Here is a 27754-nt window from a genome sequence, read left to right as displayed (position 1 = left end):
TTTTCCTTCTTACTTCAAATGTCTACAGCAACACATGAATAATAACATTACTAAAATGGTTTGCTATCCATTAGAAAATCAATAACTCTATAATTATACATAGCACTTTCCCTCAGAACAATTAAAGTTGAGCAGAATAGGATATTGTGAGTAAGCTTTTACCAATATTTCTACTCTTTTGAAATTTGTGAAATTTAGTGTTATGTCAACAGCAGTGTAAATAACCTGCCAGTTTAGCTGACACTTCGTAAAAACAAAATTATAGCTCAAATTCAAATAAATGCGAAGCAAACTATTTTTTCTTCAGCCTTAGAGCCACATATGGTGCCAGAGCCTCGGGTCGCAATCCCTTCATCTGTACACATACAATATGTGCGTGCATGTATTAACACAATAAATTTTAATAAACAGTTTACTTGTTTTAGTTTTTTATACAAAAAGTATAGAGTAAAAAACAAAACAATGACGAACACAAACAAAATGAACATGTGTGTGGGGTCCTTCTTCAAAACACAGGTGGCTTTTGCAAACACCTTAAAACATTTCCACAGTGATCTTCAGGAATTTGCTTCATTTCTACACAGTAATATCTGGTTTGAGGATCAAATATTTCAATAGCATTGTCTAAAAAAACAGCTTTTAGTGTCATTTCAATCAAAGCCATTCACTGTTGCAACAACTGTGCAACCAAATCATGGAGAATTGGCTAAATGTGGAATATAATGAACAAGTAAATGTTTGTTTCTATTGACTTGATGAAAACCTTTGGAAGAAAATGAAGAATATTTGCAAATATCATACAATTTTCCTTTTTAACATCATCCAACTGCTTTTTCTTTCAGGATTTGTACTTGAATCAACTTCAGGGTTTAGTGAATCCACACGAATTGCATGGAAAGTAAAAGAACTTTGCAAAAAAGTGCAGAATTTCTGAAATAGGCTGCATGTCCTTTATGTAGCTGATAATCACATTTGTTATTGACCTCCAGCGCTCTGGAAACATTCAACGCCACCAAGTCCAGGGTGAACTTAAACTATGGATCAAATCAAATGTTGCTGTGGTCACAACAAACAACAACAAGAGAACACAAAGTCAGCAGTCAGTGGTGTGCGTGAGGTGCCAACATGTGTGTGCATTTCAACATGTGTCCCAGCTCTACACTTTTCTGAGGACCACTCTGACTGATTCCGCTTTTATATCATCTCTGTAGAAAAAAGGTCACTTCGGTTCTTCAATCGGAATCCTCCTCTTCCTCCTCGTCTGGTAGAAACGGCGGGTCCTGCATTGCTGCGCGTCTGCTTCTCTTGCTCCTGGGGTGCAGCTCTCGGACGGTGAGAATGCGGGTGAGCATGGCCTCCATGGTGTCGTCGTCCAGAGGGGTGGAGGAGAACCACAATGGAGAGTTGGGCACGCAGCAGCGCTCGGGGTGAAGGTAGAAAATGTTGGTGCGCTGCTTCACCAGCTCCGAACTGAGAGGGGGAACAAAGGCCAGCATGTTACCAGAGGGACGTAAGCATGAACGGTTGACGAAAGGTCTCCGGCTCTCACTCACCACTTGGAGAGATAAAACTCATAGAGCCTGACGGGGCAGCGAAGAGGGTTATCCGTGTTCTCCATCATCTCCAGGATCTCCTCTTTATTCTCTTCCTCTTTCTTCCTTTTTGCTGGAACACCATTTGAATCTGAGGACGACACATGCATTCACTGCACAAGAAACGACCAATGAGGGGTTCAAATGAACTAGTCAGTCACACAAACTAAAATACTTTTTAAATCTTTCAAAAAATTAAGAAAGAAAAAAAACCTGAAGATTTGACAGTTGGCCACATTGAATTTTAAGGCCGGTAAAAGCCTCAGAAGGATCTGCTGAAAATAAGAACCTTGTTTTGTCTGCAAAAACCACCACTGTGCATAAAAAAGTTGGTTTATGACCATGGTTTTTGAATAATCTTACTAAATATACAAAAAAAATTACCCTTTTGTTTAAATGTCTTCTTTTAAACTATTAAACTGTCCCATTGATTAAAAAAAGCAGAAAGATGAGAAAACTTTTCTTTCCTTTCATTTGCTCCTTGATGGTCTTGCGTGTGATTCTAACTAAGGGCGTGACGATAACCGCATCACCAGAATAGGAATCAGTTTTAGTTTTTTTTTTTGTTGTTGAAAGTTCTGCATATGGTGCGTGATTGGAACTATAATAAAGACATTAAACACATTCATCTTTGCTGATAGTTTACTTTTTCTGCTAGTCCTGTGTTCAGACCTCAAAGGTTTCTGGGGGGGAAACGTTTTATTAGTGTTCTCCTTCACTCCCTGCGCCACGCCTCTCACCTCTTGCACTGCGCACGGCTCTCACTCCCTCTACGCTGCGTGCGCGCGCTCCCTCTTCTTACACACACGTGCGGTTTCAGCCGCACATCCTCATTCTACAACAGAAGTTTCCGTCTCACGAGGAAATACGACAAATTTAGTGTGTTCTAATTATTCACTTCCATTGTATTCATTTCCATTACAAGCTGCGTGCGTTCTTGAGTGCGCGACACGTTCTCCTTCACTCCGTAAAACCAAACATGAATGCGCACTATTAGATTTTGATGAATCTCACTACATGTTTTGTTTGGGAACCATCTTGTGCAGTGCAAAGTTAAGTGTCTGTATAAACAAAGGCGGAGCCTCCTGCCCCGCATTCTTCATGGGTGTCAGGCTTCATGGCTACCAGAAAGGTGACAAAGTGTCTGCAGTCTGTTTATTACTGGGCAATAAATAATATTCTGAGAAGATGTCTGTACCAGAGAGCACAGGTGAAACTCGCATGCAGCTCAAGAGCGGTCTGCTGCAGAAGAATCAACCCCCAACACACTTGTGTGCCCTCCTTCCTGACACACGCAGTGCGCTGAAACACAGTCATTCTACAACACCTATATACCGTAGTTAGTTCGATAGGTAGTAGTTAGTTGATACTGTTTTGGTTTTGGTGCTTCTCATAGAGACAAGAGCCTCTTATTGAAGATGACGGATGGACGGAGAGATCCTCCATCATTTTAAACATAAAAAAGCCCACACAGTTAAGAGTCCGCCACACTTGTGCTCTGGTACCTGTGTCTGCTTCATTCATGGCTATGGGGGGGTAGAAGCGCAGGAAGGTGGTCTTAGTGTTGTCTTGGTTGGTTTTGGTGCAGCGCATTACGTGCGCAAAAGACAGCTGGCGGTGCTGCTCCACCGTGGTGAAACCAAAGTACTTGCAGCAGAAGTAGAGCAGAGTGTTGAGCAGGACGATGGGGGAGTAAGCCCCCAGCTGCTTACAGTCCCACAGGAACTCCTCCTCCACCCGGGAATGAACATAACCTGCAAAGATGTAGGAGAGTGGTTCCAACCAACAAGTCTGCTGGATTAAAACCCTAAAAAAAAAAAATAACTCACCGCTGGGTGTGATTGCTGGCTGGAAACCTCTCAGCATGTTGGTGAACTCTGCAGAGAACTTGCTGTAGAAACGGTCCATGAAAATGTTCTCCACACGGCTGTTCTCAAACAGATACTGCAGAGGTAAAGACAAACAGCGTCACATACTTCCTGGCTTAACACGTATGTGCTCATCTGTAGCCACGGGGTTGTGTTTTAACAGTAATACTGTTGCCTTCTGAAAATTACCTCCAAAATAATCACCTTTATTTATTACAACTTAAAGCTGTAAAAGCGCTCACTACACAGACTCAGACACCAACATTGTCACACTTTCGTCGTTTTTTTAAACTCTCAAAATCTGAACATTTGTAGAAAAATAAGTCCAGAATTATAGAATGAAAACAAAAATCTGCTTGCGATCAAAGATTAATGTTGAAGTGAATGCATTCTGGATAAGACAAAGAATGCAATACACTGTTTAAAATTAAAGAAAGCATACTAACTAAATTTGTGATAGACCCCTGTAAGCTCAAACTGCAATAGCCACAAAGTAAAAAAATGACAAGATAGCTCTTAAGAAATGTTTACAGGTGAGGATGGGAGTTACAATACAAGAGAAAGCAGAAAAAAAGAGGAATTTCTGTGTAAAATGAAAAGCATGATGGGATTCATCTACCACACAATTTCTCTAATTATTTATGTAATCTGTTGGTCATCTGTGAAACTGGAACATCAGTTTTAGGCATGTTTGATATTTAAGACCTGAGACCATGTTCAGACCAGGAAAACCAGGAAGACTTGGACTGAACAGTAAACACATGAACACACTGTACGTCTGAGAAGCGACCAGGATGTCATTTCAACTGTTTGTTTGAGCCAGTTTTGTAGGTGAAGTTGGTTTTGCTAGTTTAGATTTTTTTGATTACATATTGATGACCACTGGCCTTTTTTATGCACTGTGGAATTTTGTTGTGGTTTGATTTCTACCTGAAAAGCAAATAAATGACATTACTTCCTCTCCTTGATTTAGTTCATTACTCTAAAAAGGAAGAGGCAGTGAAGGTCACCAGCTGGTTTGCATTGAGCAGATTCAAAGTCCCACTCAGAGTCCCACTTTTGATCTATTGTAATAAAAATTTTTTTAAAAACCTGTGTCGTTTTCTTGAACATAGTTTCTGCAGAGCGGCAGGAATTCATCAGAAATTCATCAGAAGTTGTGGGCGAATTTTTGAGAGCTTGCAGCATGGAGTTTGTGGCCTACCCAATGCATTTTCTACATCACACAGTCTTTTTCAAACAGCATTTGTTGTCTGCTCATGATTCACAACAATTTGAATAAAGAAATACACAGAAATGCGATTCTAAGCATTATTTTCTATATATATATATATATATATATATATATATAAATGTCATCCATCATCAGAAAAATACCACAGGAACATGTTAAAAACACAATTTTCCTTGGAGCGGATGTTTAAAGTAAGTTTTGAGCTCAACAGATGTCAACATCTTGCCCGACTGGCTTACTTTTTGAATCCCGAGGCAGAGGTAGAACAGGCTGTCAGGGGAGTAGGGTTCTCCGTTGGGCCGTTTCACCTCAGTGACAAAGCAGCACAGACCGTAGCTGAGCTCAGCTGTGGTGCAGCGCAGAAGATCCTCCTTTAGCTCCAGCTGTCGACCTGCGGGGGCACGGATGGTCTCAGCGTGATCAGAGGAGGTTCAAATTAGAAAAAATTGATCTAGACATACTGCCAAAGCGAGGCTTCTTTAGGTCTGGCTGAGTCTGCCTCCACTGGATCCATCGCTTCCACGCATCAACTCCATACTGGCTCTTCAGCTTCAAGATCTCTTTGGTTTTTTTAGGATGGGGTTTATCAGAGGTTGGCTCAGAAGCTTTAGATGATGACCGTGACTTACGACCCTGAGGGAGGTTAGAACAACAGCACTTTACATAAATGCTTTCATTAGAAGTTCTCCATGTAAAAGTAAAACTAAGGGTGAGAGAACCGTTACCTTCTTTTCTCTGGCTTTTCTGTGGGCTTGTCGTCGTCGTGAAGCTGCAGAAGCAGGACTGTGAGGTTTGTCGATCTTCTGTCTTTCCTGGACCATCGTTTCCAAAGTTTCTGGCAAAGAAAACACGAGACATCAAACACTAACCTGACTTGGCAGCAGTTTCATGACAGCTTCTTCTCTTTCATCACAGCACTTTGCAGCTGAACGTGACTCCATGAAGAGGGGACAGACAGAAAACTGAAACGCAGGCTCTCACCAACAGTGAAGTCCGCCTCAATGTCCATGGGAGGGGGGCCTGGAGGCGGAGCCTCAGGGAGAGGCTCACTTTGCTCGGCTGCAAGAGCATCTGCCAATGTGCTGGTCTTCTCCAAGGAGGAGGCACCTGACAGGCTTGCAGGCCTACAAGTTCCTGCATCAGAGGAGGCCTCCTCCCAGTTGTTGAGCAAACTCGCCAGGTCATCTGTGTCCAAGTCACTGCAGTTACTGATGTGGTCTGGAAACAAGCACAGAGAAGAACTCTGAAGTCTGTGATGTGTGTCTAAACAAAACTGTCTGAAAGAATCTCAGCATGACCTTTGATGTTCCTCTTACCATCTGAAGGAAGCACTTCTTGCTTCTCTGCTTCTGTTTGCAGCAGTTTTTCTTTCTGTGTGTCCGGCTTGCTGCTTTTGTCACTCTGCTCTGCCACCATCTCAGCCATGAGGATGAGCTCCGCCTCAAACGGATCCGAGGGAATCTTGTCCTTGATCTCCTGGATGGTTTCTATGATGCCCTCAGCGTTATCCATCGTCACGGGCAGAAACATCGGCACGGGCAGCTGCAGTGGAGTGAAACCCAAGCTCACGTGGCTAATACATGCTCCATTAGTTTTACTTTTGGGAGAAGATGTTTTAATAGCGGGAAATTAAACAACCAAATATTGCTAACAGCAGAATGTAAAAAAAACATGTTTAAGGATTCAGGTTCAAGGGGCAGCAGAGACGTACGGGTAGCGGCAGGCCCACAGGTTTGGGAGTATACTGGCTGTACATGTTCATGGGTACTGGGAGGTAGACTGGAACAGGAACTGGCAGGACCATGATGTTTGGAAGGACTTCATCTACAAAATTAAAAAAAGAAGTATGGATCCTAGAAGATATTTGGTGTTTCGTTTAGACTAAGATAAAGTGCGCATTTTAAGCAACCGTAACTCAAAATCAGTCCATTCTGGTAAACATTTAAAATCGAAAATGCATCCTGTGAAAAGTAGAAAACCTCCCAAAATTATGAAAGCAGCCGTGAACTTAGATCTTAAAATTAATCTGGTTGATTTTATACTTTGTCTGGAATATGGTGGGCTACTCGATAACACCACAAAGTTTCTGTGAGGTGAGCTTTTAAGTCAAGTCAAGTTTACATATCATTCAGGTTTCTTATGTTAGGGTGGAGGAAGCATTCATCCATAAAAGAGGCAATACACTCGTCCATTTGTGCTTATGACCCCAAAACATTGGCTATTGAGTTTTTTTCCAAGCGATAAAAAATAATAATCAAATTTTACATTTTTTTGTTCCAGAAAAAAAAACTTTCATCATTCCAGTTATACTTAACATTAGTGCAGCATATCTATACATCTGAACCGTAAACCAATGTATAGGCATTCATTTTTTAAACCTTTTTTTCTCATTCTTCTTATCTATTTTCAATGCCAATTGCCTTATGTTGAAGGGGTCAGCTTCTTCCTTCCTACTTTCTTTTCCTACATGTTACAGACACATTATGAATTTGTGAATAGGATTCACATGAACCAGAATACACCAACTTATTCTAAAAGAAAATTTTAATGGCCTAATTAGTTAACATAAAGGCCTATCAAAATGCTAAAGCCATCTAAAAACTGTTTCAAACTAAAATGGAAAACATTAAAAATATTTACTCCAATCTTTTGGTCACATTTATTTTTAATGTGTTTAATATAAGATTTTATTTTCCTGGATAAAACATCAAACTTAAACAATATACCGCTATGCTAATGAGCAGATCTGTTTTTATTACAATGCATATTACAATTTTTATAAAACATGATTGTTTAAAAAATGCATTTAGTTTCAAAAGGGTAAAACAAACATGTTTCATGCACATTTTAGACAGTAGTTTTAAAACATGGCTCTTTTACAGTTTGGAGGAACCGATTTGTTGGTTTCCCACCTTTTTTGGCTCACCTGTCTGTGCCTGTGCATCCACCGTCTGCGTCCTGCAGGACACCCCTTTGTTCTGCACCAGCGGCTTGCAAAGCAGAGCCTTGTTCTTCAGAACCTTTATCCCCGGATGGGGAAGAGGATGGGATTTTGTAGTTTCTGTCGCAATGCTGATCTGAAACAGACATTTTCTTCCATTCATATGGGCCTTTTGAATGTCACTAAACATGACTCAAAATATGGTGCTTCTATGTCACTTAACATCTTAGTGCAACTTCAAAATAATCTTATTTTAATGTATTTTATTTGGGGAAACAAAATTGTAAAAAATGTCATTTGAGAAACAAACTTACATGTCCAGAGCTCTTTTTAGTCACTGTACCTATAAAAACAACAAAAGATTACATAAAACCTTTTTTTTCTTAAATAACAGAGAAGAAAATCATGTTTCTTTCTTCTCAGACTATGTTTTAAATTCTGTACTTTGTTGAGCAGATCTGTCAGAAGTGATGGTTTTGCTTTTCGATGAGCTTGCCAGAGACATGACGTTGGCTATAACAGGCGTCTCCTCCACCTTACCTGATGACCCCAAAAAACACACAAAAAACATCACAATTACTGTCAGAGACTTCACAGACTTTTAGTCTCATTATAGATAAACACAACTCTTGTTTTTCGTCAAAACACTAGTTTTTCATGGTTGAACACAATCACAGCACAGAATCATTGATTCCATGATTAGATTTAGCAACCATGGTTAAAAAGATTTGGAAGCCTGTGTCCACTTTGGATCAAATTCTTCAAATTTGAACAACTGCACTTTGAACTAGGAAACTGTGCTTTTTATTACAGAAATCTCTCCTGCAGTGTTCATCCAGTCCTCCATGGTCAGTGGTGTGACTTTCTGACTCGACTCCAGCAAAATGTAGAGCAGTTGCTTATCTGTAGTGTTTATATCATCTGTTGAAAATTTCTCAGAAACATAGATGCTATTGTCAGGGTTATAAAAATACTCACCACAATAGGTATCGTAAAATTTCACCACCCCTGAAAACACGAGCGGGCTGATCCTATCCTTCCCATTTTACTAACCTTGACTCAATTCTACCAAGTAAAACTTCTAAACCTTCTTCCAACAGATTCTTGTCAGTGGGATATTTGATACTTGCATGTTTGCCTAGAGGTGTGACGATAACTGCATCACCGCGGTGCTCAACGCCGCACTTTTTGTTTTTTGAAGTTCTGCTTATGGTGCGGGATTGGATTCCAGAGCAGTTTAATAAAGAATCAATCCCTGTTATTTTGGGGGAAACCTTTTATTACTGTTCTCCTTCACTCCATAACACCAAACATGAACGCGCACTGTTAGAGTGCGATGAATATCACTACATGTTTTGTTTGAGAACTATTTTGTGCAGCGCAAAGTTCCGTGTCTGTATAAACAAAGGCGGAGCCTCCTGCCCCGCGTTCTTCATGGGTGTCAGGCTTCATGGCTAACGGAAAGGTGACAAAGTGCAGTCTGTTTTTTACTAGGCAATATATAATTTTCTAAGAAGATGTCTGTACCAGAAAGCACAGGTGAAACTCGCTTGCAGCTCGAGAGCGATCAGCGGACACACATACACATAGTAATTCTAAAACACCTATATGGTTAGTTCATTAGTTAGATAGGTAGTAGTTAGTTGTTACTGTTATTTGTTAATAAATACTGCGTTGTAATTGTATTCGTTTGCAACGCGGCCCCCGGGGTTTTTTTTTGTGGGTTTTTTTGGCCGGGGGGGGGGGGCATTGACACCGCGCCCCCCTGCTGGTTCCCAAATCCCACACCATCACAGCTCTATGTTTGCCTCTTCATGAACACCGTTTTTAGGTAATTCCACTCAAACAAATGTAGGAACTATGGACGAATAATTACTGAAACCCAGTCCAGCCTGGACTATAGATCCAGAAATGTTATATATTTACCACCAACATCTTTTCTTTTTTGTTGTTTTTTTAACTTAGAGAATCTTCTTTAATATCTTTATTTTTTTTTTAAGCGACATTCATTCATAAACACATTCCTTCATCAGCTCTAATCTAACACAGACCTCTACATACAAAAGGAGGTGCTCAAAAGTTGCTATTTTTGTGGTTTTCTAAATCCTTTAGGGGGATTCTGGACAGGAACTGGAGAAAAAGTGCAGATTTTTTCACAGCCAATGATGTGCTTCCAGAAGGAGACTTCTTACTTGAGGTTTTTTCTTTTGATAAACATGTTGTCATATTTTAAAAACCCCATTCCCTGCTCTTTTCAATGATTTTACAATAGTTTCTTTCATCAAATCCACATAATCTTTTTCTTTAACCTTTAGGTGATTTTGAAGACTTTTTAAAAACTTTTTAGGTAATAGAATTTCTTTGGTTATCCAAGCAGGCTGCAGGATGGATTGCTTTAAATTTGATCCACCTGTATTTTTAAGTATGTGCCATGCTACTGTAATGAAAAGATTCTCACCAATGACGATTTTTCCCTGTGTGGCCACCTTTTTTGTGCAGAACATGAGGAGACAGCCGAGGCCACAGAAATGTTTGACCTCTTTGAGGAAAGCAAAACTCTCCTTTAGCTTCCCTTTGCGCCCACAGGTGTCACACTTTGCAACCTAAAGAGAAAACAGTTTAAAGGTTCAAAACCAGAGTGGAGAAGCTGCAGATGGGTGCACTGCAGCCTACTTACATGGCAGAAGAGCATGGTGTATTTCTGCCTGCAGTCCTCTGAGCAGAACTCCTCAGACGAGCCTCCGTACTGAGCCGTCACCAGTTTCTTTGACACGCAGTGACAGTAGGCGCAGGAGTGACAGTGTTTGCCCCAGTTTTTACTCAGATCGTGCCTAAAGAGCAGCTTACATCCTGTTTCAGAGAGAGGCGAGTATGAATTAACAGGTTTTCAAAGTCAAGGACAAGCGTGGCTGAAGGGGACTTTACCGTCACTGCAGAAGTAGCAGATTTTGTTATTAACCCTTTTAACCTCGTTGGCGATCTTCTCAATCTTACAGTATTCACACAGGCTCATCACAAAGTTGGCCTTCTTGTACTCGTTTGCGCAGTCAGAGCTGCACAGGAAAACAATCTTGTCCTTCAAAAAACAGAAAAAGAAATCATCAAAAATATGAACATCAGCTTTATCATGTTAGCCAGTTTTCTGATGTAAAACAGACAATTTCTTAATTTCTTTAAAACTAAAAGATCCCTACAGGTCGTCATCTTCATATTTGATTACTTAAACAAAAAATGCAGTAATCTGATTAAGCTGTAAATGTTTTAGACTTTATTTGCCAAATAAAGTCTTGCTGACAATGTTTGCATTTTAAAAAACGTGATTAAGTCATTAAACATATGAGAACCGAAGTAACTGAGTGTTAAATGGTTACGAAGCCTTTCTGCAGACTGCAGAAAAACAGTTAAGGCACATCTGTGTTGTCAAAACTTGGAGTAGACTGATCAAAATGACAACAAACGCACACATAGAAGTCTCCTCTAGAAGGTCATGAAAGAAGCAGAGGGGCATGTGAGGAACTGCAAGCTTGACTCACCCCCTAAAAAGGTCAGAGTTCTTAGTTCAGCAATAAGAGGCTGAGATACACGAACAAAGATAGATCTCGTTTTGAATATAAGCATCTAAGTGATTTCCAAGACTTGGAAAATATTTTGCCAACTATTGAGAGCAAAGCAGAACATCCTGGAAGGTGTGTCCTGCAACATCTGGAGTCAAACTAACAATACTTTCAAGAAAAAAAAAACATCAGAGCAAAAGTCTGACATGGCGGTGGAAGTGTGATGGTGTAAAACTGCTTTGCAGCTTTAAAACTTTGATATGCAAGTATAAATGAAGACATTTGAAAAAACGTTTGCTGTGTAAAACGGTTTCTAGAAACATACTGATTAAATATTGGATAGCTCATTTTCACATTTCATGATAAAAATCTGGGATTGCTCCCCACACACTGGTTACCTTGATCTGAAAATATTCAGGTTTAAACATGATGGTTTGGTTGCACTGGAAGCATTTCAGTTTGAGCGTTTCTTTAGAATTCTGCGGCGGGGGCTGAGGAGAAGTGACGGCTTGCGTCTGAGAAGATTCGATGGGCAGCTTCTGGAAAAAGTTCACCTTTCCCTGGTTCTTCTTAAACTTTTCCTTTGTAAAAGAAATAAAGCAAATGTCAGCAGCGACAAGCAAAAGTGCAAAACAGCTGAACCGGTCAAATGGTAAATGGCGTATACTTATATAGCGCTTTCTATCCTCTTTCAAAGGCCCAAAGCGCTTTACAGTCACAGTCCCATTCACCCATGCACACACATATTCACACACTGATGGCGGCTCCGCGGCCGAACACTGGCGCCAACCTCCCACCAGAGGAAAGGTGGGGTTCAGTGTCTTGCCCAAGGACACTTCAACACATGGGCGTGCAAGGCGGGAATCGAACCTGCAATCTTACGATCATGGGTTGACTACCCTACCGCTGCACCACGGCCGCCCAACATAGGTCAAAACCTATGTTTGATACATTTAACCCTTGTGCTATCTTAGATGACCCCACCCTTACATTGACGTGTTCTCCCTACCATGACAAAGGTGGATAAAGGTGGAAAGATTTCATGTAATACATGGACACCAGTGACGATCACAAATCATTGAAGAAAAAAGGTTCAGAGCACTGTCTAGTGGGTCTAGATGACCCAACTCCCAATGTTAAAGTGCCTAGGATAGCACAAGGGTTACGGCAACATCTTAAGTATTGAAGGAACTACCTGAAAAGCCATGACGCACTGCAGAGAGCAGAAGTTCCTGATGGAGGTGTCCGACATAGCCAGGTGGTAGGACGGCACCGTGGTTTTTCCGCAGCTGTCGCAGTTTATTTGAGCGCCTTTAAGGGGAGACAGACGGCACTTTTGAGTTTTCAGAGAACAAAGAGGAGCAGTGCATGAACCGGCTCTACAATACCTGAGGAGCTGACAGACTGGACTTTAAAGGCCATCACACAGCTGGTGCTGCAGAAGAGATTCACAGAGTCGTCCGCGTTCTTGTTTTCTATCATCTGTCCCAACAGACGGGGGGTGCGGCACATCGTGCACGGCTGACTTATCTTTGTTTTCTGTACAACAAATGAGAGACACAGGGATAAAATACATTTAAAAGAATAATAAAATAAGCAAAATTAAAATCCTTCACTGTGCCAATCACAAAGATTCCTTGCACATTGATAAAGGAACAAGCATCTGCATTTGTCTTTAAATCCAAGGCTTGGTTTTGCAATTTCCCTTGATAATCCTTGAGCTCTACTCTCCACATTTACAGGATTCCTCTTTTAAACGCCCAAGAAAAACACAATAATACAGATGCAGGTAAACAGCTGGGTAATGGTAATGGGCTGAGACCAGAGGACAACGACCAGAAACTGTAAGGATCAGCTTTAGGCAGATCTAGTCTACAACATCAGAAGCTCCTTCAGGCAAGAAACGTCTGAGCTTCCAGGGGTTTTGAGCATGCAGCTCAACAAGCACCAGCACATGTTGAGTGTGATACCACAGAACCGGGTTGTAGAAGATGAAAGGAAAGGCTGTTTTACCCCACGTAAAAATCAACAGTTGCTACCACAAAACAGGAAAATTTGACCAGTAATCAAACAACGCAAAGTTCTAACCTTGAGAACACGGGCCTAACTGACAGAGAAACCTTGGAAAAAGTGGAACCAAAAAGTTTTGTACAACTGCAGCAAATTTGGGGGCTTTGAGAAAAACGTTGAGAATCCACAAGCAGAAATGTTTGTAGGGAGCAAAAGTGATCAGTTCAGTGCTGTCCATATATGGCTAACGGACTTTACACGCATGTAGCACTGATGTATAACTTTTATGTGGCATGTACGGTACACATAAATTACATACATGAGAACACATCTTTGCATAGAAGTTGGAGAATAGATCATCATGACCCCCCCCAAAGGCGAGAACTACTCGTGCTCAGGCTTCAGCAGCATAATAACCATCTGGTTCAGCTCCAGCAGCTCCTGGATCGGAGAAGGAGACGACGAAGAACCGTCTGGGTGAGGTCAGGGATCAAACGTAGAGTGGATCAAGGGCAATATTGATACTGGAGCTCCGAAATGAGGACCACAGATCCTTTTGGTTATGGTAATCTACTTTTGTATCCACTTTGCGGGCGTAATAGACGCCAAGCTCCCACCCCGCCGACCATGTGCAGATCGAGCATACCTGTGCGCAAGTCCTTTGTGTTACATGCAGTATCTATTACTGATTCATACGTTTTTTACGTGGATCTTGCTCAACTCAATCGCTATTTTCACGGTGTCATCCATGGGAATTTCAGTGAATTTGGGGCCAGACTTGAGTTGCTTTCCTTGTTCTTTGCTTGGTTTATTCGTACTTCTTCCGTGGTTTTAACATGGTTCATTCGTGATCCACGTGCACATTTTCACATAAAGAACAACCTATCTCACTTTTTCCACGTATATTGACCAATATTAATCCGTGCAATACGCGCAAATTGTATGTAGCAGCCTTTAAGAACCACCTTCAACATCAGAGGAAAGTTTTATGAGAGCTAGATCTCATCATTTGAAGATGATGCCCATTTTTCAAGATGTCTGTCAGGTTAACAAAACAGCTGTCAGAATATTTGTGGAAATGTGTCTGCATGAAAACGTTTGTCAACACAAATCAAATTTCCATTGTCACAGAAAAAATAGACCCAAACCTCTTTGAATTTGGCCAAACACTCTGTGTTGCACAAGGTTTTGCAGCTGCTTTCCATCTTCAGCATGAGCGGCTTGTTGTGGGAGCACGATCCGCAGCTGGCACAACCGGACATGGACAGGCTGTTGAGGTTACGGAAGTGGGTGAAGCACACATCGCTGCACATCTTGTGGACGACTCCTTTCAACACCACCTCATGCTTGGTCTGGAAAATAACATCAAGATACAAACTGCTTATTTCAGCGTCCACGCAGGTCAACAACAATTTAAAAAGTATAAAATATACAGATTTAAACCCTTTTAAATACCGTAAATTCCGGGCTATAGAGCGCACCTGATTACAAGCCGCACCTTTTACATTTCTAAATGGTTATCTATTTCATACACGCACAAGCCGCACCGGTTTATTAACCGCATGCGCCAACGTTTAAACATCCACGTTTAAAAATGTAATGTACATTCTGCATGTCTCCAACTGTCTCAGAGAGAGAAGCAAACGCAGGTTGCATATACTCCTTTCCGGCAGTGTAGCCTATTTATTTAAAACACACTCACAAACAGCCAAACAGCATGGAAGTCACTTCTGCTTACAGCCACCTCATTCATGGTGAGGAACTGTACACCCACGATTCCCCACTTCCCATGAGTCTTAGGGGCTGAAGGCGGGGCTAACCCCCAGGCCGCCACACTGTGTTGTATATTGAGGATGTGAATGTGCCGAAACCGCGCGCGCATGTGTGTGTAAGGAGGAGGAGGGAGTGCGTGCAGAGAGTGAGAGCAAGAGCAGCGAAAGTGTGTTGGGGGTGTGTGTTTATGTTTGTTATACAGAGTGAAAGAACTGTAATAAAAGAAGGTTTCCCCAGAAGAAGATGAATGATTCTTTATTAACCCACTATGGAGGCTCTGGGGGTCCGACCGGGGAAGTGAACAACCGAAGGAAGACGCCACACTGCCTGTAGGAGCCAAAAGGAGGTGGCACAGGTAAAGCGCTGCGTCATCAGCCAGGTTGTGGGTGTGTCACTGGGGGAGTGTGTGGCACGAATTTTGAAAGGTGCTCACTGACTCACTGATGAAGCACATGAATGGATGAGGAAGTGGGGTGAGCCGCAGTGATCACATAATTTTTTGACCGCGTCTGTCACTGCAGAAATATTTAATTTGTCGATCGTAAGAACTGTATGGCTTGGAAACCTGCAAAAGGAGAAAATAAATACTTTGCAGCGAGGCAGACGTTGGACTTTTTATTGGACGCGCGTCTGACAGAGAAGCCGGAGCTTAGCCCACGGCGGCCCTTAATGCTGTTTAGCCGCAACACTTCCTCAAATCTGTCTGGCAAAAAGATTTAAAAGGAATATCGAGCTCATTTTTTTTCTGGACTTACAACAAAAAACAGCCATGTACTAATGCTGAGTTCGACTGTGAGGCTCCAAAGTGCTGGAAATGGAGCTGAGAAAACCTAAAAGTAAATACATTTTTTCAGTTTGTCTATTACAGTGATCACTCGCTATAACGCGGTTTACTTTTCGCGGGCTTCAAAAGAAGAAAACACTGCAGAGTGGAGTCGGGATGCAGCGGCTCAGTCTGAACAGCAGTGAAATACACCTGAGTCACTATTTGTCCCACTGTACTTTGTATTTTTTTCAAAATCATTTTAAATTTTCTCCCGTTTAATCCAATTACGGTACTCTGGTCGCGGTGGGCGGGGCTAATCTCAGCAATTTGAAGCCTTCTGTTCACATCGATGATTCAAATTATTATTTGACAGTACAGTACAGAAGTTATTTGTTGAAAAAAACGTTTCTAAAGTACTTTTATTTGTGAAACAAATGCTTGAGCCTGTAAAATGGTTTGTTCTTTCTTATCAATGTATAATAGAGTATTTAATTGTATAATAATTGTTAAAAAAAAAGGTTTCTACTTCACGGATTTTGCCTATCACGGGTTCTTTTTGGAACGTAACCCCCGCGAAAAACAAGGGTTTACTGTATTCCAACATTTTATTTGATTTTTATTTATAGTTGGGTTCTTCTTAACTGCGTTTTTAGCTTTTTTTCTGTGTTTTTTTTAGTTAACTATCCATCCGTACAATAGAACAGCAAATAAATCAATCTCTACAAACGTATGTTGATGCAACTACAAAAACCTCAGAGAAAAACATCAAAACTTAATTGACATAATAAAATTCTAAGTTGAAAATATATATTTATTTATACATTTTCCTCAACAGGCCGAAACCTGTTAATAGACAAATTTAGACACTAAAATCACTCAAATTAGTTCAGTAAATTTAATTCTGGTGAAAAAGTTCATTTCTCTGCTCCCAAAATCCACCATAAATCGGCCCAGTATGTTTGTAAAAGAATCAGCAGTGTTGGAGCACAAAATTAAGTTAATCCTGAAAGGCAAGAGTGTTTAATGAATCCAGCATCATAGAACATCTTTCTGTGTTGGACTCACAGTGCCATATTGTGTGCAAATGCTGCAGAGGAACTGGTTCTGTTGGTTTTGGGCCAGCCTGCTGCTTTTCTTAGCATTGGAAGAGGTCAGGCAGCTCTGGCTGCAGAAGTTCTGCATGGCTCCTTTTGCATCTGGAGCCAGGATGACGTCTTGAGGCCGAAATATTACCCTGAGAGAATGAAAGAGTCCAACTTTGTTCATCCCAGACATTACATCCTGCGTTTATTCGTAGATAAGACTAGACAATGTGTGTGGAACTCACTTTTGGCAGGTAATGCACATCTTTGTGGCTCCTTTGGCAGCGGGCAAATGTGTCTCTAGGCAGATGGTGGAGCAGAAGAGCGCTGGCGAGCCCTTCCTCTGGAACGCAGTCTGCCCTTTCACCAAGTGTTTCCCGCAGTGGGAGCAGAACATGTGCTGCGATGAGCTGGACTGGAGGTCTCCTGCTGGAGTCACAGAGAACACCGATCCAATCTTTAGGTCCTCCTGGAGGAGACAGAACCAAGTTAGAACTGTGTTGCAAAAAGAAGTGCAAAAGTATATATTGTACATAAAAAAATGGATTATCTAAAGATTTGCTAGAATAGAATGCCTATACTGTCACAGGACAACGAAATTGGTGTAGTCTCAATTTCAGTGCAAAGGAAATCTAACAAACTATTATAGAAAACATATCAATATGTATAAAGGAATGTGCCAATATTAAAAAATGCACATTCCTTTTTCATACAAATTGAGGTTTTCATGTCAATGCAACTTTTTTATTTTAATCTGACTGCTTCCGCCTTTTGACCTTTCATGGTCTGAAGCTTTTTTTAAACCTTTTTTCACACGATTATGTATATATATAATTTTTGACATCCCTAGTTTAAATGAATCAACTTAATTTTTCAATGGAAAACTTCTTTTTTTGAGCGTTTTTTGTCTGAGTGAGTCAAGTTTTAACAAAAAAGAAACAAGATAAAAGATGTCCTGAAAATGTGAACATGCAAACACTTTCATTATCTATGATACCTTGACAGGCTCATCTTTGACAGACACAGAAGACACCAGTGCTTGGTCGTACTCCTCGTCTACCGGCTCGTCCTTGACTTTGGCCAAAGGGGGAGGAGAAGACGCCTCGAGTGTTTGGGATGAAGCAGACAAATTCTTCTGAAAATGGAAGACAGAAAATCTGTTTTAGAATAGTAGCTTCCAATGCTAGTTGTAAATCTATAAGTCCCAACAAACAGGTAAAATATATATATATATCACAAATGGAAGAGACAATCTTAGTTTTACTTAGAGGCAATCTAACCTCTTTTACCCCGTTCAGCATCATCTGGGGCGATGAATCGTCTCCTCCTGCGTGCAAAAAATAGTTAAAACACAACATACTGTTTTTGTCAATGAAACCCTAATAAAATTTTAAAAAACATCATAGATTTTACATTTCTACTTCTTTTACTCTATTAAAAAAATCCTGTAAAGACTGAAGGATTTGAGGAGCAAAACATGAAAGCCCTAAAAAATAAAGAAATATCTCATCTGTCATCAAATATCTGATTGGAGTAATCTGATACAATCCGTTCACAAAACTTGATGTTCCAAGCCAACTCCAAACAATAATATTCTAAAACAATACAATACAAAGAACATAAAAGTGTGAGCATTTAGAGAGTTTTTGATGGCAGGACAGACACTGATGCACAGCCAAAACAGCTTATGAGGGAGGAAAGAGAGTGTTTTTCTTGGTCCGTTCATATCTTTCTGCAAAACTTTATTGCTTACTGTGACTACTGTGAAATTCACATTCATGATTTTGGTGACTTTCGGAACATCCAGTCACATGTTGCTGTTTTTCTCTATATGGACAAAACTACAGACTGAAAGTCAAATGAGCCGGTCAGCTACAGTTGCTGGTTTTTGAGTAAAACCAACTCACCTGAGCTCTGACGTCACTCACCTGCATTGGCTTCCGAAGACTGCATTAAATCGGAGGCGGTTGGTTTCACGTCAGTTTCTTCCTCCGGAGACAGCTGGTCGTCTGAGAAAGGTCAAAAGAGCACAGAACTTTTCTCTAAACAGCTAAATTAAATTTTCCCTTGGTCTTAAATTCATAGGTTTCTCATCCTTTGGTGTCTGTGGATTCTCTAAATTTCTTTTTAGACTTTGAAGATTCTTTCACAAAAAGGCTAGCGAGGCTATTACCCCACAATTTTGGTGAGGAAGGCTTCCTTAAAAGCTGTTTCCAAGTTTAACAGAATCTCAATAGGGCTGAATATCGCAGCGAAAATTATGGATTGATCTGATTTTGAGCCTGATTCACGACCAGTCAAAATCAATTGATATTTCAGTGAATTTCCAGAGTTAGACCTGAAAGATTTGTCTAAATAAACCTTCAAAGTCCTTTGTGATCAAAAAAAGAAGCTGTTGATCAAATTAAATTTCTTACATTAAAAACTAAAACCTGATTTTTGCCAGGAAAGAAAAGTTAAATGTCTACTAAAGAAAACTGATTTGATTACACAATAATATATTTTTCTTTTATTTCTTTAAAGCATCATATCATAAGGCTGAAAGAAGAATTAAAAAATGGGAAAAGTTCAGAAATTTTAGCTTTCCTGTCTATTCTAAAAGTCAAGGATGAATTTTTGTTTAACTTCTCTTAACTGTTAACCAGCATTTCCTACATGTTTGTTGGGCTCATTTCCGTCACATCAATTGCTTTAAAGTCCCCCTTTGACATTTTTTTAATATAAAAACATTCTCAGTGGTGTTTTACTCATGATTATAAAGATGGCTGCCACGCAGGAATCCAGGGTTCGATTAAACAATGGTAGTGGGGGCAATTACCATATCAATGGCGACCAATTAACATCAGCCAGTGGGGTCCTTGGGCAAGACCCTTAACGCTACTGCCTCCCGAGCGCAGTTCAGCTGCAGCTCACCGCTCCCCCAGGGGATGGGTCAAAAGCGGAGAAGAATTTCCCATTGTGGGATAAATAAAGTATCAATTAATATTTATTTTTATTATTTTAACCAAAATCCTACAACCCAAATGTCTTTAAAAGCCATATTTCATGCCCATGTGAAGCCCGTTTCCAAAATCTCATCTACATGGGCGTGGTGGTTTGGTGCTGAGCCGAGTAGCCCCGTGAAGGCGGGTACACCCTGGACAGGCTGTCACAGGGCCCATGGAGCAATCTCAATCACTATGCCGGCTCCCGGGCGGGAGGCGAGCTGACGGCGAGACAGAGACCCGCTGTGGGATGGGGAGCCCGCCTGCTCAGCCCTCCTGATCTTTATATTTTTCCTATTTTCATCAATACAATAATAAAAAAAGGTCCCCTGATTTTATCCTTTTTATATTTTGACCTTCTCTGGTTAATGCAGGACAAAAAACCTTCAAACTCGGTCAGAAAGAGAATACAAATGACTTGGGAATTGAACTTTTAAGTTTAATTTTAACAAGAAAATTCAGCCTTGGAGGCGCTTAAAATACGTGCAAGGAATACAGCAATGTGCCATCTTCTCTTCTCCCACACCTGCATTTGAGCAAGCTGGACGGGTCAGATCAGGGGGCTTGCGTAATGCGCATGCTCCCCAGGGCCGCTGTGACATCACAACTCATTGATTCAAACCGAGCTGCTTTACGACAGTTTGATTGACAGCGATTTGAGATGAGAAATACTCAGAAATGCAAGAATAAAATTGTTTTTTATTACATTTGCTCTCTTTCATAAGAAAAATGACACATGTACATGACAAAAATTTTAAAAACTGAATTTTGATTGGAGGGGGACTTTAAAGTGATCTTGTATAAAGTGGTTAGCAGTATGAACAAATGAGAATAAAAGAGGTTGAAGTTACTGAAAAATAAATTTGACAAGAAATGAAGAGAAGAGAGCATGTCTGCTTATTTTCTCTAAAATAAATGTGTTTTCTGGTACCTTTACTTGAGTTAGAAGCTGACTGACTGTCCAAACTCCTCTGTTCCTCTTCTTTCATCTGAGCCTCCTGGTCAATCTGCTCCACAATACCCATGTCCATCATCTCATCCAAGTCTGCCGTTGAAACCACGGGCTTCTGGCAGGAGGACTTGTTGCTGAATGAGCTGTCACCTTCCTCATCTGGATTGTCATTTGTTGGCCTCTTGTCATTCCTGCACTCAGCTGTGTCAGCATTTGTTTTTCCTGCAGGCAGAACTTCTGAACTGCTGTCCTGCTTTACAGGCTTCTTCAACGTTTGTAACTCCTGTGTCTCCAATCGAGCATCGCCAACCATGCCCACTTGTTCTAGGTCTTCAGATTCAGCAGGGATGAAAGCCTCTGCAGCACTATTGTTATGGTTTGTTTCTTGACTGTCCTGATTTTCAACAGATTTATCCTCCAGTTCAAAAAGTCTGGAGGAAAAAGGTCCTGTTTCGGTGTCTTCAACGTCCACTAATACTTCAGATTCTAAGACTGACTCTCCTTCTGTTTCTTCCAGTTCCTGTAAAAAAGAAAAAACTATGACGTTGTATTCAAACTGCAGGATTCTGAAAGTAATAACTGAAAAAATTCAAAGCATCAAAACGATGTAGTTTTTTTTCTTTGCTCATTAGTTTCTTCCAATAACATCCATCATTTGTTTATGGAATTTTAAAGCAGATATAGGATTATTTAGGACTGGATTTCATGGCTTAGACGCACAAAAACATCCCAATGGAAGGAATAAAGTGAGATGGAGGAGGGAAACATGGTGAAAATGCAGGGCAGAGATCCTTGCAGAGACCAGACAGTGAAGAACTGATTTCAACTGTGAATGATCTACTTTGAGTTTAGATTTTAGGTTATGAATTTATTAGGTAAAGTTAATTAGTTTACAGGAAATTAAATAAGCAGGTCAGAACTTCTAATAACATAACAAAATGTTATACTTTCAGTTTAACTAAGGGTATATTCAGATTGTAACAGCCTGTTGGTCCGGTTCGAGTCCGGAACCTTACGTTTGGTCTGTATTCAGACTGTATTTCAATCTGACATTTCTGTTTCAAACTAAAGCTTGTAAACAAAACCATCTGACTAAAGATCTATTTAATCATTGGCCAGGATTACCAGGGCAGAGCAAAGCAACGAGAGAAAGAGTAATGGAAGTCCTTCTGCAATCCTTGTCGGTATAGCTCACTTATTCAAACTTTATATTTCGCTGACTATTTTGAACGTCTGAATCAACATCAGGTACAACACTTTTTACTTGCTACTATGGTTGGTATGGCAGAGGCATGCTGCAAGGCGGTTACCGGGGAAACAAACAAAAAGGTAGGTGCTTAGGAAGTGTTTATGGGGAAAACTCTTCCTAAACACGGGAAGATAGTGTGAGAAACAATCTGTATCCTGTTAAATTTTGTTTTAATGAGCCTTTATTCATCTGACCAAATTTCAATGAGTTGTTGTGTCTCATCATCATGGTTCCTACTCTGTTTACATCCCGTGGCCTTTTCGGTTCAGTTGTTCCGAGCATGAAGCCCATTCAGATTGAGGAAATTTAGAGGGAACCCGGCCTCAGTCTGATTAGAAACTAACCGACACCACCTTAAAATATGGGTTCATGAGGGTTTCCTGGTCCCTGACCAGGGTCTGCGTGGGTGTATTATTGAGACTGAAAATTTGTTCCTGATTATGGAGGGAAATAAACTCTGGTTCACTTTAAGCAGACCAAATGTGTACAGTCTGAATACAACCTAAAAGTCAGTATGACATGGTAAACAATTAAAAAATAAATGTGTATGTTGTTTTGTAGAAAAGCAAATGCAGTGTTTTCGTTGTACACGTGGTTAAGTCATCCTAGGTTTACGTTTGTTGATCTCGCGAGATTTGGACTAAACTTGACAGAGTTTGCTCTTAACAAGAGCTTTGCAGCACAACTCTCCGTTGGGGCGCATGTTCTGACAACACTGTGGGCTATTATAGTTTCTCAATTTCATTGAGGGACAGAAAAAGTGAGCAGCAGCTGATGCCCTGCTTTCACGCAAGGCACGCAACCACCCGCAGCTGAAAATGCCGCAGACAGAATAGAGAGCGGTTAAGCCTTAACCGCTTTAAGGTTAAACTCATTCTTCTGTGATGCCGTAGCCCCGAAGGCGCAAGTTAGCTGCAATTACTGAGAACAGCAAAGCACTTCCACCTTTAGCAAAGCTAACGCTAGCAATGTAAACAACAAGTCTGCGAGCGTGTGTCCAGCAGCGCCTGCTATCTGACTCCCGAACAAAGTCATTCATCATCACCACACAGGATTTTCAGGAGCAGCTTCTATGTGTTATAAGGAAGTGGAGACAGATCGATGCAAAAAATTACCGCGCCAGCGGCTCGTTTTGCTCGCTGTTGGGGTCCTTCTGCAGTTTCTGTTGCCGCCATGTTGTTGTTGTTGTTTTAAATAAACCAATGGCTTTCAAACGTAAAATGCAATTAGAAAACGTTCAAATTATACTTTAAAACTGCAAAATGAACGAGCACAGAGCAATTGAGTGCAGCACATGGAGCCGCGCTTCGTTGTTTTTTTCGAATGTGAGCACTACCGCCACCATGTGGTGTGGATGATTATTGCACATTCCCTTTGCATTCACAAACACTTTTTGCAGCATGAGGTTGTCAGAAAATTTTTTTTTTTTAAAATAAGAAGAAAAAAATTGTGTGCAAGATTTAACATATTATATTGACAAGCAGCAATACAGCCTACCTTCTGATTTTCGTTCACCAGTCTCCTGTAATCAGACCGACCACGTCTGCGACCACGTTTGCAACCAGTGCTCTGAGTTTTCAGAAATATAGTCGGAACAGCTGTGTCTTTAAGAGTCATTCTACCCTAGAAAAAAAAAGACAAGAGGATTTTCTTCAATGTATTCTAACTTCAACAATGTGATGATATTGAAATTTACAGGCATGTGAAAAAATTAGGACACCCTATTAATAACCCTTGTGCTATCCTAGGCACATCTAAACCCACTAGACAGTGTGCTAAACCTTTTTTCTTCAATGATTTGTGATCTTCACTGATGTCCATGGATTACATGAAATCTTTCCACCTTTATCATGGTAGGGAGAACATGTCAATGTAAGGGTGGGGTCATCTTGACCCCATAGGATAGCATAAGGGTTAAAGCCTGTGTATTTTCCCATCTGGATACATACACATTTAATATCAATTTCTGAGTGATCCAAGTAATATAATCTGAAATTTAAAAAATGTTATGCTTATTTAAAAAAAATATGCAAATGTAATTTCTGCATAGATTTGAAGAAAAAAAAAGAGTTTCAATGATGTGATTTTCGGCCAAAGGAGCTAAAATATCTCATAGGAGGAGCCATCTCATTTAAACACACATGCTAAACATTAAGTAAAACAGTGAGGAAAAAAAAAGTACCTTGTAGTCCATGATGAAATCTTGAACATTGAAGTGGACACTACACAACCGGGAATTCCTTTTCGGAACCCAATCGTCTCTACCCATGTTCCTCATCCACTTGTCCAATCGGACAGCATCTCCTAATGGGAAACTTATCAGTAGAGAAAACAAACACGTTGTGAAATCTCAGCGCACAACACAACCTACCTTAGATAGTTCAGAATAACACAAATAAAAGGTCAGAGGGCAACTGCTTGTTGTACATTCTTAATTTTGCTCTGTGAAACAAGGCACCCTAAAAGTCCCACTTTAATGAATATGGTGCTTTTGGTGTTTTTAACATCTTGTGGCATTTTTCCGATGACGGAGGACATATAGAAACAGAATTAAAGGGCCTATACCATGCAAAATCATTATTTTTGAGTTTCTAAGTGTTTTATGATGTTCATTTCTCATGAAAAACCAGCCCCTCCCAACCCAAGAAAACAAGCAGGTTCTCACATTGTGAAGTAGACCAATGAGAACAGCCCCTTCCAGGAAGAGTCTGCACTGCCAGCACCGCCCCAAGGCTAACACACACACACTTTCCCCACAGAGCCAAGTTTCCTTTTATATGCACAATATGCACACCCATCTTTGCAAAAGTTGAGATATTTGTTTTTGTGGGCGATACACAGATACGCTGATACGGCCGACTCTAGGTTGATGTCATAACATGAAGCGAAAGGCGGTGCCTCGGAGTTCGAGTTGTCTTACAATTTAGTCTTAAAATTAACTGCGGAAATAACTCGTGTTTCATTAAGAAAAATTATTCTTTAGTGTTCCAAATACAATATATTATCATATATATGGATATTGTTTACTATAGAATGCTTTAAAAAAATTGCATAGTATAGGCCCTTTAAGCTTAAAAATGCATCGCGGTATTTCTTTATTCAAACCACGGCGAGTCAGCAGCTGACGAAAATATTGACATTGAAAAAAAGTGCATATTTGTGAAATATAAGCTACAACCAGCAATTATCAAGCCCCCTGCTCTGCTCCATTCTGATGCATCCACTTGTGGATGACTAAATCCATGCACGTCTTCGTTTTCCTCGGCCAAGGTGGTATCTGGTCAAAAAATTGTACGGCTGGATAGCTTTAATATTGCTCACCATTTTTGTTGCATTGATAATGTTAGGTTAGGGATGTGAGGGCAGTGTCGACATTTTACATAAAATCTTTTTTTTAATGCAATAATTAATTTGTGGGGGAGGGGGATTCCATTAGTGAAACCCCAATACTTCCTATTTATAATCTCTTTACTGAAGGTAGCCTAAGCTCATATCAGACTCAAGAACTATATATGGAACAAATAAAGTAAAACAGTGAAGGCTTTGAGGACGAAATCCCAGTTTAAAACCAAAAAACAACTTTCACACCTCCGAAGTTTTGTTTTCCTTGAAAAAAGTTGATCTTTTCAATTCAATTCAATTGTATTTTTATAGCCCAAAATCACAACAACAGTCGTCTTGATGGGCTTCGAAGTAAAACATGAAATCAAAAGGATGCCGAATACAAAGAGTTCAATAGAAAAATACTAAAATGAACTAACAAACTGACTAAGCTATACTGGCATCCCTGCCCTTAGACCCCCCTTCGCTGTTTAGAATTGTTTGAAGAAAGCTGTCAAGCCTGTAAGAATGCAAATACATACCTTTATTGTTTATGGAAATATGAAATCCATTTGAACATTTTTGTAGTAAACTGTTTTAAGCCTATTTTCAAGCACAAAGAAATCAAATTCAACAAATAAACTTTCAGAATCTGGTGATTTTTGCACATGATAGCAGTTATCTAATTTCTATAAAAATGCGATAAACACTATTTTCTCACAGATATTCTAGCAAGAAGACCTGGTTGTCGATTTTGTTTTATATTCTTCAATTAAGGGGTCAAACGTTTATTTCTTAAATGAGAATAGTCCAGATGTGATCAGAAAGTGAGTGGAAAGTGAATTTCTTCGCAGAGTATTGATGAAGAAATGCCGAAGAGGTCTGCCGGAGGTCTTTAATCTCTAAATTCGAGTATTTTCAACGAGATTTATGAACTGAAGCGCGTTACCATCAGGGTTTTTGCATGACCAGATTTCTAATGTAAACGCATTTACTCCGCTTGGTTTATAATATTACTCTGTAATATCATATTGATTGGTTTATTTTATTATACACAATATAATAAGTGCCCTCCTATCACAATAAATGACAACTACATAGACTAATAAAAATTAAAATCGTGCTAATGTGCAACACTTTGAAAGACGCTAGTTATCATCTTTTGAGTAGAGGGATGATTCTTATAGCATAAAAAGTTCGTTATGTCTTGACCATCATTACAAAATAAATACGAAATAGCAAAGAAACATAAGTCAAACATTGCACTTACCGAAAAAAACTGATCAAACCAGAGTTCGAGTGTCTATTAGAACAATTCGGAGCACAGCAAGCCATTTCAGTTTATGATTTGTTCGTCGGATATAGCAAAAAAAATGGGGAGGGGGCGGCGGAATTGTGTTTTTGTTGCTGTAATAATGAACGTAAAAAAGACAAATGGTCTAAAATGCAAAATGCGGCGTTAGCATTGAGCCATCTGTGTTAGAAATGAATGTAACATGTCGAAAAGGCGCGCTCGGAGCAAGCTTAGCTTACGATGCAGCTAGGTACCACAAACAAGCTAACGACAGTGCATGTTGTAGCAGTTAGCATCATCGACGGAGTCTGAGGGGCGGAACTTCCGCTTTTTGACTAAATGATAAAAACTAGGACGTTAATCCCTGACGTCATCTGTAGTTTTTTGAAGGGCGAAAATGGTGCAGCCATATTCGTCCGCAAAAGTTTAATTCAAGAAAGAAAAAAAAGGGGGCGGTGCCAAACCCCGGTTTTTCGCTTCTGATCGTGACGCAAAACCGGAAGTACCAAGTGATGCAGTACCTCAAATTGCCTCTGGAGGCTGGCCACAAAGAAAGATCATTTCTCTCTCCCATGTTTACTTCACACAAAACATGTTTTTTCAATATATTTTTTCAGGTTTATTTTTCTATTTATAACTCTAGTCATTAAATGAAGTGCAACATTTTATGCATCCAGATTAACTTCTAATTTGAACCAAAAATGTGAGGGTTTGTGACTAAAAGCATGTGGGGTCACCGCACTTCATCTGACAACCGTAAAGAAGTTGATTACAAATGAAGCCTATCCTAACTTCACCACAAGAAGAAGCACGTTCTGGCACAGAAGCTGTACTCTGAAGCAGCCATGATATGTTGAAGCTGTTTAAACTTACTTTTTTTACATTTCATTACATAAATAAGAGCCTTGTTGTTGCTAAACAGACCGCAAAAAGAGGAAACGTCTTTTTTCATCCATTCAAATCCAAATTTTATTTTTATATCTGGCAATACCATGAGTAATACAAAAATATGCACCTTTATTTTAGGAGGAAGGATTTAGACCAAATCTATAATCTTGCATCGAATGCATTTTCTTTTGATATGACATCATGAATTGTTTACTTTTATCTAGGTAATCAACTGAGACAAAGTAT

The 27754-nt window shown here is 40.1% G+C and overlaps 1 protein-coding gene across 4 annotated transcripts; it reads right to left on the bottom strand.

Annotated features, from left to right (window-relative positions):
* Positions 1–411: 411 nt before the first annotated feature.
* Positions 412–27128, bottom strand: zmym4.1 (zinc finger MYM-type containing 4, tandem duplicate 1). 4 transcript variants are annotated; one of them, XM_023959975.2, is made up of 29 exons: positions 26597–27128; positions 24188–24320; positions 23503–23628; positions 20736–21276; positions 18749–18829; positions 18101–18147; positions 17818–17955; positions 17066–17289; positions 16804–16972; positions 14348–14551; positions 12578–12728; positions 12385–12500; positions 11588–11770; positions 10561–10711; positions 10313–10485; positions 10094–10238; positions 8080–8175; positions 7950–7978; positions 7621–7771; positions 6406–6518; positions 6011–6236; positions 5676–5912; positions 5420–5529; positions 5156–5327; positions 4934–5085; positions 3422–3536; positions 3098–3346; positions 1554–1683; positions 412–1470 (listed from the first exon to the last, which is right to left on the bottom strand). In XM_023959975.2, the coding sequence occupies exons 1-29, from the start codon at positions 26659–26661 to the stop codon at positions 1233–1235; spliced, it is 4665 nt and encodes a 1554-aa protein (XP_023815743.1). In that variant the 5' UTR covers positions 26662–27128; the 3' UTR covers positions 412–1232. The 4 variants fall into 4 exon arrangements, with proteins under 4 accessions (XP_023815743.1, XP_078810931.1, XP_023815744.1 ...); XM_078954805.1 differs by having other exon boundaries at positions 18110–18147; XM_023959976.2 differs by lacking the exons at positions 23503–23628; positions 24188–24320; positions 26597–27128 and adding an exon at positions 23121–23383.
* Between the last annotated feature and the right edge of the window lie 626 nt (positions 27129–27754).

The sequence above is a fragment of the Oryzias latipes genome, chromosome 11 (assembly GCF_053564925.1).
Source record: "Oryzias latipes strain Hd-rR chromosome 11, Olatipes_Hd-rR_3.1".
NCBI classification, from domain to species: domain Eukaryota; kingdom Metazoa; phylum Chordata; class Actinopteri; order Beloniformes; family Adrianichthyidae; genus Oryzias; species Oryzias latipes.
Note: the sequence above shows the minus strand (reverse complement) of the source record. Positions and strands in the feature narration are given on the sequence as shown.

Coding starts and splice junctions, on each gene's coding strand:
- zmym4.1 (XM_023959975.2), bottom strand. CDS start 26,661: ATGGCTTGCTGTGCTCCGAATTGTTCTAATAGACACTCGAACTCTGGT. Junction 17,956..18,100: donor TGCTGAACGGGGTAAAAGAG/GTTAGATTGCCT, acceptor TTCCATTTTCAG/AAGAATTTGTCTGCTTCATC. Junction 17,290..17,817: donor TCAAAGATGAGCCTGTCAAG/GTATCATAGATA, acceptor TGTCTCCTCCAG/GAGGACCTAAAGATTGGATC.